The sequence below is a fragment of the Trachurus japonicus genome, chromosome 21, assembly GCF_045865225.1.
Source record: "Trachurus japonicus isolate A0001 chromosome 21, Traja_1.0".
NCBI classification, from domain to species: Eukaryota; Metazoa; Chordata; class Actinopteri; order Carangiformes; family Carangidae; genus Trachurus; species Trachurus japonicus.
This window is the reverse complement of record NC_140927.1, coordinates 16,431,368-16,443,113: the sequence shown is the minus strand read 5'-3', so window position 1 is coordinate 16,443,113 and position 11,746 is coordinate 16,431,368. Positions and strand designations below refer to the sequence as shown.

Sequence of the window (11,746 nt, the reverse complement as noted above, 5' to 3'; positions counted from 1 at the left end):
ATTTTACATAGTATTTGAGTAAAATTTTGGTTTCAGACAATGGAACAGTAAATTTTAATTTGTCTGTTGACAACTTGGCTGCAGCTTCAGAGGGTGAAGTCCAAACACTGTCTCACACTTTGTCTCTCACTCTCAGTTTGTGTTTAATAAAGAATCTGGCTTTGTCAGAGTTTGGAAAATTCATGTGTGGATGTAAATCATATGTAATGAGACAGCTTGGAAATAGGGTTATTATTATTAATTATATTTTTCTTAATTCATGAAGATTGTAAAATGTATAAATCATGTTGCCTACAAACATTACATGACAAGGGCAGCACAGTGGTGTGGTGTTTAGCACTCGCCTCTCATTAAGAAGGTTCTGGGTTTGATTGGCGACTCTAAATTGCCTGAACTGCATGAATGTGAGAGTGCATTGTTTGTCTTTATGTCTGAGCCCTTTAATAGAGTGACCTGTTCAGGGTGTACCCCACCCTTGCCCTAAGTCAGTTGGGACTGGCTTCAGTCCAATGTGACCCTGCACTGATTAACAGTAAAGATAATAGTTGGATGGATGGATGGATTCTTATAATAAAAGACACACTGATAAACTTCATCCTCCCTTTTGCCACACAACATAGTCAGTTTTCTTTTGCTTACAGAGGTTCTTCGCTTTTGTATACTCATCTTCATGTAGCAAAAATATCTTCATCCCTGATTAATTTTAAGTCCAGGCTGAAAGCCTATCTGATATCAAGACTTCTTTTCCTAAGTGGAGTTATCATTGGATCATCATCTGTACATGTTCACCCACTCATGCGCAGTCATTTTACACTTATACATACCGGTAGTCATAGTTTTATTTCAACTCTTTCTGTTAGGCACTTGATTTGCTTTCTTGTTGTTGTTGAATTGTTTGTTTGTTTTTTTTAATCTTTGCGTAACTTTTGGGAGGTGTTTTGTATAAGCCCATATAGGGATTTTTAACCTCTCCCGCACCTACTAGTCTTGTTCCATTTCTGTTTTTCTAATTGTCCTGGATTTTTATGGTGCAAATAAATAAATAAATCTAATAAAAATAAAATGGATGTAGCAGATGAGGATTTTTTAGTGTACATCACAGCCTTCCCAATATTTATTAACTATTCAACAGTTTCAGTCCTCTACAATTCAGCAAATATATTAATGTCATCACTCATAATAACTGCACTTGCACTCAGCCTAATCTTAGTGCTCATAAAGCCACTGTATTCCTCTGAGTGAGATGTTATAGTTGTACTGTAGCTCTGTTGAGAATGGATGACCAGTGTTTATGAATTGCTGTTCTTTCAACTCCAGGGTGAGGACCGGTCAGAACTACATCAACATTGTCACATGGTATTGTTGACAACATGCATGGCTTGGACAGGGAGAGTTATGGGTATCAGGAGGTATGGCATAGGGTGGGTGGATGGGGGCGTCTGTGAGCAGGCCTTGCCATGGCAGATGGGTCCCCACGGTATCCTGCAGGGTGTTGTGCCACCCTACGGGAAGCCACCAGCTCCAGACGAGGAGCAAAATTCACACTCCAGCTGTCTGTGTTTGTGCCACCTGCGCCTACAAGCAATGGAGTTGAAACCCCCCTCTTCCACCTGACCAACCAGTCTGCCCCCCGAGGTTGACTGCCCCGCCCCGGCCTCCTCCCTCACCTTCTCAGGTATATGCTGCATCCTTGAGGTATTATTTTTAAGTTGCCTATTTGAAGTTTAAGTGGGAAGTGCCTTTCCCTGTAGAGCAAGGTTTTAAAAAGTAAATATAAAACATACTGACTGTGATTATTTAGGCAGCTACAACAAGAATTAAAATAGGCTAAAGACAATTAATGTAGATCTGCAATAACTGCATGCTCGAATAAACAACTGCATAATTGCATTTATTTCACAATAAACATTATTGCAAAAGCTAGTCAATATAAAATAAGGGGAACGATTTGTATTGAATTATCCACAGATTTTGTGGATTCAATTGTAAATTTTCGTAATAACATTTATTTATTTTTTTAAAGAAAAGAATATAGCAGCAAAATGTATGTAGCCTATAACCAACTCCAATACACCAAATTAAGAGCCTTGTAAATATCACGGTGGGGGGTCGTCCGAAAATAATAACATAAACCGTCCACTACGGCGGCTGACATGGCTCAACACATTAAACCTCGTTCACTCTGACTACATTGAATATTGTGCGTGCAGCGTCCTCTAGAGGTTCAATTGTGCAACGTCCGGCAAATTAGTTTCAGCAGGACTGAACTTTTCTCACTTTCCAGTTTAACGCAACCATGGAAGCTCCTGCCCGCGCTACTGCGTAACTTTACGTAAATGTTTATTACGCAACAGTAAACGTCCGTGTTTTTAACCGTTGACCCTGCTGTCCACGGAGTAACAACAACAGAAACTTGTTGTAAAGCAGACAGTGTATGTGAATAGTCAGAGTGGGTCGTGTACACGGTGTTGTGTCGTGTGAGTGGGCCGTATTTGTTTGTGGGTCGCTGGGTTGTGTGCGTGCGTGTGTGTGTGTGTGGGTGGGATTTCGGTCACATTGCCTCCAGCACGTAAGACAAGCAACAGTTGAAGGTTTTATAGAAAACCAGTTTGGTGCTTCAAGGCTTTTTCTTTTCTTAAACATTTTGTAGTCGTCCCTGTCATGGAGCCACCGAGGAGAAATCACCGTTTTGGATCATTGTTGAGCTGCGTCGTGTTGTGTGTTTTTCAGCTGAAGTTAGCTCTGACGGGAGGTAGGAGTTTCAAATAGTCCTCGCTTCATAAATAAACTTGGTATATTTCGCTGTGGCCGTGTTGTGTAAGTTAGGCCTGTGCTAACGTAGTGTCTTGTGCTACTCTCAGCTCTTTGCTCTGTATTTGCGTAGTGTACGTTTTCACCCTGTAAGCCATGTCTGTGCAGTTTCACCACACGTACACACACACATGCCAGTGTAATTAACAAAGCAGATTTTCTAAATGTCGACGCTGTTGCTTGCACATAGGAACACAACACAACACATAACTAAGTTGGAAGTAACGTTAATGTGCATTGCCTGCACTTGCCAATCATGGCTAATTTGTAACGAGACAGCAATGTCGTTTAATTTGTTTCTTTATTATCATCAAAATATTATCTGTTAAGATATCCTCCTGTGACAGACAGCATGTACCAACTGTAAGTCTGACAGATGTGTGAGTTGTTTAAAAACAACACACAGCAGAGCTCCAGAAATCATGTGACCCACCCCCAAATATGAGCTGAAGTAGTTGAAACTTTACTAAAAGGAACAGTGTCAAGCACAGTCAATCTGTTACATTAAAGAGGAACAACGATCACAAGACAAAACTAACAGTAGAGCAGTACAGTGTATCGGTGGGGGTTGGGGACATTATGTAAAGTTGTTGCAGCATCTTAAAATGGTGATTTGGTTTAAGTACGTTAGCTGCCAAATCATGTTTTTGTCCCATTGCTCTCCTCAGATTGCCCTGCAGATGCACGCACCTGGGTGCCTTTCCAAAACAGATGTTACCACTTTGTCCATGGACAAGAAGACAAAATCAAAAGCTATACATTCGACAGAGCAAAATCGCTCTGCCAAGGTTTTGGTATGCAAGACATTTAATGTTTTAGTTTCGACTGTGTAACTAAGATTAAATAATGTTGTTGTAATGCTGCATTGCTATGTTTTTTTCTTCTTCCCCCAGAGCTCTTGACCATACAGAGTGCAGAGGAGAATGAGTTTGTCATGAGTTACAGTCCAGAAGTGTGGAAAGGCAACGTCAATGTGTGGCTGGGAATGTATTTTGACACAAACAGTAAGTCCCATGTGAGCTGAGGCCTGTGAAAACACACTGGCTAACCCCCATGAATTGAAATCTGATTCTATAATCAAAAAACAGAAAAACTTTATCAACATAATGTCAGTTGATTGAACGAGCTCAAATTTTGTTTCAGATGTCTGAATGTTCTCAGCATCAGGATAATAATTAATCCAGATAGTCCTTAAACCTGAGACTTAATTGTTGACCTTACAAACAGTAGATTTAAGTGTTAAGAATTTTATCTCAAATATAGTTTTTTCCCCCATCTTAGTTATCTACCTTTAAACCATGTTTGACTTACAGGGTGTGAAATGCTGTCTGTGAGCTTGCCCCCTATTTTCTGCTAGTGCCAGCTACTTCTGAAAGCTCGGATGACAACACTGATTTATCCTGCTCTTAAAATCCTGGCACAGCCTCAGGAAATCCTGTAATTTTTTTTTAAGCAGTCACAGGAGACACAGCGGAGGACACACAAAGACACATTTAGCATTTGTTTCAGTGTAAATCCTGAGCAGGGGGAAGATGCATATAGACTTTTGACATTATTTGGGATGTGTGCTGTAGTTTTACATGGCTGACATTAACTGTAATGGTGGATTATATGTATTTGCTGATATCATGCCATAGTAGTGATTCCCATGTCCTGTCAGGTGAAGATATGATGTGGCTTGGTGAGCAACCTGTGAAGTACAATAACTGGGAGGACAGCTCAACTCCATCAGATCTTGCGGCCATGGACAAATGTGTGGCTCTGCACACCAGCACAGGAAAGTGGGAAATTGTGAGCTGCCTGGATGAAGTGGAGAACGGAGTGGTCTGTGAGACATCTCAGAGTGAGTTTTTTTTTAAAGTCTCTTACACTTGTTGATCTATTTTGCTGCCATTTATAAAACTGATGGATTCATGTGTATATGGTGTGACTTTGAGTCATTGAGACTTCAGAAAATAAGGTTGCGATTGTTTTCCACTTTCCTCACATGTGTTTTTTCTGTTTTCCTTCAGAGGCAGAGGAAGCCAAGCAGAGTAAGTTCACCTTTGAGCAGTTTTGTTTTTGTTTCTTGCGTACTCCTCTGGGATTTCGTGTTTATTATCGTGACCTTCCTTGCATTGTAACTTGTCCTCCTCAGGACCCAGTGCACTGCTGTCAGCCCTGGTCATTCTCAGCGTGGTGGCTATCATGGGAATCTCCGCAGTAATTTGGTTCCTGCAACAGAAGCACAATATTGGCTCCACTATCCTCACAGCGTTTGAGTACCACCCTCCGTTCCGAGTCCTGGACACAGACCAGTCCGCCCTGGTGGAGGCCGAGGAGATCGACAGCATGCCTTAAGAGGAACGTAACACTCTCTCACACAATAGGACGCAAACAGGGCCCTTATCACCAGGTCAGTGGACATGCAAAGAGAAGTCCTCTCTACTCACATCTATTGAGGTAGTTATTGGATTAACACACACACATCAATGTCAGGACTCAGAATATTGTAGTATGATTGTGAGAAAACTCACCATGCTTATTCTGCTACTAACCTTTTAACTGTGGCACATAGATTTCTCACGACTTTTTTTTTTGTGTTACCTACACTAAAAGAAGTCTCTAGAGTTATATGTAAATATCGCAGATGGGTGCATTTTCATGAACAAGTATTACCTGGTGTATATCACCTGGCACTGGATGTTAGATCAGGCTATTATGCTTTAGAGATGGCTTGGAGAACTTTTGGGATCATTGTGTGTTTTTCTTGCATGAAAGGAACATAACTGAGAACTGAGAGAAATGTTTGTATTAACATAAAGTTGGGAGATTTAAAAGAAAAATTGTAAAAACAAAACAAACAAAAAAAAAAAACTCTGTACATTGTCACAAACTAACAAAGTATATGTTTTTGTTCAAGCCTTCCCACCTCAGGTGTTTTATAACACAGGCTTCCTCCAGAACAAAGTAAGACAGCCATTTTTAAATGCCGAGTAGTCCTCAAGATGAGTCGACTGTTAAACTGTCAGTGTCCCTTCATGTAGTATTCATAAAAACAGGGATTCTCAATAACAAGCTATCAAGGGCACATGTAAATAGCTTCAACCGAATGAGAGCCCAGCGGAAGTTTGAGCAATTGTCTGGATACTACATGTATGAAAATGTATTCAATCAGGTGGAGGTCCATAGGCTATAAAGCAGATTTCTTTCCCCCAGGTATCTTATTGTAATGGAAAACCATCCTGAATGAATCCTGCCACAGAGGCATCCTGACCAATTTTCCCTGCACTTTGTCAAGTGGACTTTGTGGGCCTTATGCTGAATGCTTTTCACCAATATCCTTTTTTTCCCTTGGTAAAAATCATCCAGCTTGTCCTTTAACAAAATCAAAACCAATTTAGAATATGTTCTAGCGTGTGTCATTGTTGTGTTGTTTAAGTGGCCAAAATATCATGCAGTATTTTCTTTCTTTTTCTTCTTTTTTGCTTGTGTGTTTGTTTTGCGGCACTATGAAATCCAGTCTTGGCATTATTGATGTTTTATTAAGCTAGCATTCATGATTTTGGTGTTGGAAATAATTAACAGAGACAATCGACGTTTGGCCATGTGATGGTTATATTCCAGAATAATGGCAAATACACGTCTTATTACATGTTACATATTTTCAACAGCATAAATGCTTTTGTGCAATACCTGTGTTTGATTTGGCACAATCTGAGCCCCTGTGTGTTGTTCACAATAAACTATGTTTGACTACAACAATGCCTTGCTTTCACTTCTATTGATACGTTACGTCACCTTTCAGCCTCGGATTGTCCGGCAGCGTCACAAATCTTAAAGTTGAGAGAGCGGGGCGACCATGCTCCATTCTGTGCGATCTATATAGAACATTCCTGCTAAATATACATCTGTCAATGCATAATTGAGGAGAAAGAGATGAATTGGGACACCAAAATTGGGGATAGAGTCTAATTAGTTCTGAAAGGATATCTAAATCATTGTCGTCAGAGAAGTGTCACTCCCTCTAAATGTCCAGTGGCTCTGGTGACATCTCAGCATGGTCCAAGATGGAACGGGTGAAACAAGTCAGCAGGAAACCTTCTAATTCATACACATCTAATTTTAGACTTTCGATAAGTCTGTCATCCAACACGCTTCTTAAATCTTGACGTATGTCTCTTTTTTGTGGAGTTCTTGCTCTACAACATCTAGAAAGTATTTTTCCAAGATATTTATGGCCTGTCATCTAGAGATGTAGCGCCTCACCTTAGAACTGCAACAATAACCTTCATCACCTCACTGTCTTAGTGATAATTTCTAGATTTGGCCACCAGGTGGGACAGTGAATCACATTATGTCAACTCTCTGACTCTATGATGCTGCAGGGAAAGCTTCATTTCCTCAGAGCCCGTTAAGACGTAAAAAGACTATCTCTCATCACACTAAGTCTCACTGTATTAGCCAATAATTGAATATATTATTTACAAACAACAAAATGGGATTGTAAGTAAGGCTTAAGCACATTTGTTCATTATATAGCAGTCACATAAACACGAGTAAAAGTCATGTATTAACATTTAAAAATAAGGTTTTCAGATATGTGTCATTGGCCGACATTTTTTTTTCAGATTCAAATTTACCACTTTTCCCAACACCAGACTGATTCACTCACAAATATGCCAATAAATATAGTTTATTGGATATATAATAAATGAACATTTCAAAAAAAAAAAAAAAAAACTCTGATGGAGCCCAGATTGATGCATTTAAAAAAAGCTTGGAGTGTGATTTCACATGTCCATTTTTATACAACAGCCTGCTTCCGGTGCTCTATGTTGGTTTAAAAAAAGAGTGAAATAAAGGAATGAAAGGTGAGTAATGAAGTGAAAACAAAATGGCAATTGAGTCCAATTAAGATCTGCTGAACCGACACGGTTCTGTACTTTATTGTAATGCTACACACAACACTTTAGGTCTCGTATGTCAGCAGTTTAAACAGAAAAATGTGTATTGACATGCAGCAGGGTTTCCTGCATTTGCTTGCCTTGCTTCCTGAACAAGCAATTATGATAATTACAATAATTAATTGTAACACAAACCCTATTGCTTTTTGGAGGCAATAGGGATGAATTTAAATCATGATTAACCTTTAGCATATTAATTTACACTTTGCAAACACAACTAACGAACTGAATCATTCTTTCATATCCTTAAAACTGTCTTTTCTGTTTCACAGGGATTTGTATGTTTTTGTCATCACAGGGGCTGTTGTCTCATCACAAAGGCTGCAATGGCCTATTTTCACTTAAATAATGGCGAAATGATTTCATTCACACATCTGCCACACCACAGCTTGGAGCAGAAGGAGGTCAATGGTGACCCAGAATGGCAAATTAAAATGGACATTGGTATGCATGAGTATGACATACAGAGGGGTGATAGATGGAATGAAAATGAGAGTCAGGCTGAGGCTAGATCACAAGACATAAGTTCATCAAGCATGTGAATTTCTGAGCTATATGTGCCAAGAAAATATAACACTGATTAAAAAAACAACAACAATCCTCATAAGCATATAGACTTCACAATGCCATGAATGTGACTGAGAAAACGCAAGTAACAGTACAGAGTGTAGCCAGAGTCACTGAGAGCTCTACCCTGCCTTTCTGGTTCAACTACAGCCCCATGTCTCTTTATCTCAGGAATCAGCTACATATGTTATTTCTGCTCTTGCTGATCTTGTCTTTCTCATCTCTCATGCTCCCATTTTTCCTGAGAAAGAAGTGTACCGCATCTGTTTCTCGTGTCCTATAAGTATCAGGTTTCTCCCACACTTACCATAGATATTTCTATTAACAGAGAAAAACAAAGGCCACCATTTACATGATTACTCTCTGATCAAGTATTTAGATGGAGGATACCCTATAATGGCAGTGTATGGCATACTAGTTTTTATTTACCGCCTATGGAGTTTTAACTATGTTATAATTACATTCAAACCACTGTGTATTTTCTTTATCAATTTTAATAGATAGAATAATGAAAAAGATTGAATGAAAATTGCAAACCACTGTAACTCTTCACATCAGACAACACATAGGTTTGGAATTGGTCAGCTCAGTATTGTTGAGGAAAACAAGGGTTGTATTTGAGATTAAACTGCATATTTCAGTGAATGTAAGTGATGAATGCAGCCAGTTTTTAGGAGAGATGCTGTCATTTTCTAAATCAAATGCATGTGCCATGCTGGGAGGCTTTGGTGTTAAAGGATCAGAGTAGTGAGTGCTGACATGATTAAAATCTGTATTATTTAAATATGTCACAGGAAAGAAGAGAGGGGGGAAAAATCAATGACAGTGAGTCTAACTCCTGTGCCTTAAGGGTATCCTGAGCTTTCTGAGGACTGATATAAAAATAATAATTAAAAACAAAAGCAGCGTCTTAATTTGTTTTCCATCAGTCTCCTGAGAGATCATCTTTGCTGTGTCTTTGGTATCTCATTATACTTTCTAATCAAGACTCTTTAAAAATCCCTTTAAAGAGGACAGACTGTTTGCCCTTCCCCCAGCATGCTGCTTGCATTGCAGCCACTGAGTGCCACTTGTTCTGTTACAAATGACCAAAGGTAGACTGACATATTCTGATTATACGATATGAAAAACGAAGTGCGGTCTTGTGTTGGAAAATCCACGGGTGGAAAAAAAAGGCTTTTTCAAAGTGACGTCGCTCTGATCTCTCTTCCATGGATCATTTTCTCTAATGAAGATTGTTCAATATAATTAAAACCGCAGGTACCCTGTGGCTCAGCTGACGAATTTATCAAATTATTTTCCTCACCATGTGTGTGTTCATCCAGACAGGTATGTGTTTCTAACTTCACAGCAGTCCAGTCCGTCCAGTCTTGTGTGACTGCAGCATCTACTGTGACACAAAATTAGAGGGGGAGAAAAATCAATGAGCACCGGGGACGGTGAACAAGCAAATAAACCCATTTTAAATCACAAATGCTGATCGAGTATTTCCCCCCTCCGCATCTTTTATTCAAACTTGCCTTTGTGCCTTAATTACTGCATTCAATTAGCTCATGTACAGTGTGCTAAGGCAAAAGGTGCAGTGCCTTGAAATCCTCTCCAGTCCCCTGAGCACTGAAAGCTCCTGGTTTCTTTTGAAGAATTGCATCATATTTTAAAAAAGCACATTATGCATTGGTGCCACTCACTGTAATTACAATTGGCATTTCTAATTACAGCAGAGACCTCATTATCTCGGTTGTAACCTCCCACCCAAAAAACAGCAAACATTATATACAATTTGTAATGTGGAGCTCTACATCAGGCCACATTTGGATTCACTTCTGATGTGTTTCCATTACACTGTGTTGTAAATGTTTGTTTCCGATGTCTGTAGCCAACTGTATGCTTGTTTACTGATCAGAAAAAAAGGCAGATGGTAGTTCTTGGCCAAATGGAGTCTTGAATAACTGACTTATTTAATATGAATGTCTTGTTGACTGTTTCTGTATCACACTTTATGCTTCGTTTACTCCCTGTCTGACCGTGGCGGTCCACACATTTAGACAATTAGACAAAACAAATGAGTTGAGAGGAAAGAGGCAAACATCATTTTTTGACAGTGATATGTATGTACTTTCCCTTAAACAGAATTTAAGCTTCTTTCTTTTTTAGGGTGGAGACATTTACCCCGCATTGCCCTGTGCTACTGTACATGTTGAAACATTAATGTTTAAAGTATGTGGAATAAAACCACTCTCCACCACTCCACTTTATTTTCCAGTAGGCTACTGATCTGTAGTCACATCTCTACCTTCATTTTTTAAACTACATTTCCTTTCTAATTAACAACCTTTCATTGTTGGTTGTTGGATTAGGTTAATTTTGGTGTTTTTGCCATACGTTAAGCCAAAATTTTCAACCTGACCGGAGAGTGCTGCATTACCTATGAAAGCACTATCACATCTAACAACAACAACAACAACAAAAAACAGTTATTATTAATTCATCTTTGTCATGCAGTTTTACTCTCAGATATTACGCTACACTTTGTGCTCACTGCCACCGTGAAGATGATCTGCTGTGCCTGCCTCCTCTGGTTATTAATTACAAAAACAAGATGAGAGTGTTTGCAGTGTAGAGGCTACCACTAAATGCATTTGGCAGCGTGTCCTTAAACCTTATTCTGTAGCTACTTATTTTAATTAAAGAATCGTATTACACCAGACTGACAGAGCTAAGCATCTTCAAAACAAAAAAAAAAGTTTAAAGGGTTATAAATAAACCCTGAAAAACAGAACAGGACTAGCTATTTCACTGTTTCACCATAGGGATGAGGTGCACCTGACACAGATGCTCCTGCTCTTACATATGTAATCAAAGATATGATGCTGCTGCTATAATGAATCATGAATCAATATCTTTTTAACGTTGCCTGCATCCTCACTTCACTTCACTTCACAGTGGCGGATGCATTTCCATATGCAGGACTTGATGCTGCTGGCTGCCAGTCTGTGCACTTGCTGGGCTGGCTGCAGGTTTGAGAACAAAAGTTTGCATTGTGGAGACGGCTTGAGCTGACGTCACTTCTCTTGAGTTGCTTTGGAGTGAGACAGAAGAAGAAAGAAAGAAGAAGCGTCTCTTCAATCTGCGATTAGAGACCAACACGTTCAGTCACACACTCACACACCCGGGCTCAATTAACTCACCAGCTCTCTCATTTAGCTCCTTCGACATCCCTCAAACTGCGCAAAAAACCTGGGAAGTAAATAAATATTTCTTTTTCTTCTTTTTTACCTTTTTTTTTTTTAATTTAAAGGGGGAAAACATCGGATTTCAGCGATAAGGTGAGTTGAATTGTTTGTGTTTTCCCTCTTTCCCTCTGGTAGTTTGCACCCTCCAGCTCGCTGTGTTGTTAACTAACGTAACGGTCAGTAACGCTT

At 39.4% G+C, this 11,746-nt stretch overlaps 2 protein-coding genes across 2 annotated transcripts in view; both read left to right on the top strand.

Moving 5' to 3' along the window:
• Nucleotides 1–2,553: 2,553 nt before the first annotated feature.
• Nucleotides 2,554–6,555, top strand: cd302 (CD302 molecule). Its single transcript, XM_085764941.1, has 6 exons — nt 2,554–2,752; nt 3,480–3,605; nt 3,705–3,815; nt 4,472–4,654; nt 4,824–4,844; nt 4,949–6,555. Exons 1-6 carry the CDS (start codon nt 2,662–2,664, stop codon nt 5,149–5,151), a joined length of 735 nt encoding a protein of 244 aa, XP_085621067.1. The 5' UTR covers nt 2,554–2,661; the 3' UTR covers nt 5,152–6,555.
• Nucleotides 6,556–11,421: 4,866 nt separating this feature from the next.
• baz2bb (bromodomain adjacent to zinc finger domain, 2Bb) overlaps nt 11,422–11,746 on the top strand; it is a 48,311-nt gene continuing 47,986 nt past the window's right edge. The window contains exon 1 of the mRNA XM_085765608.1: nt 11,422–11,650. The gene's annotated coding sequence lies outside the window, so the exon portion shown is untranslated. The remainder of the gene's footprint in view (nt 11,651–11,746) is intronic.

Excerpts from the sequence above, each read along its gene's own strand:
- cd302 (XM_085764941.1), top strand. The coding sequence starts at position 2,662 with ATGGAGCCACCGAGGAGAAATCACCGTTTTGGATCATTGTTGAGCTGC. Across the intron at positions 2,753-3,479 it reads GAAGTTAGCTCTGACGGGAG|ATTGCCCTGCAGATGCACGC; the intron begins GTAGGAGTTTCA and ends TGCTCTCCTCAG. Across the intron at positions 4,655-4,823 it reads GGTCTGTGAGACATCTCAGA|AGGCAGAGGAAGCCAAGCAG; the intron begins GTGAGTTTTTTT and ends GTTTTCCTTCAG.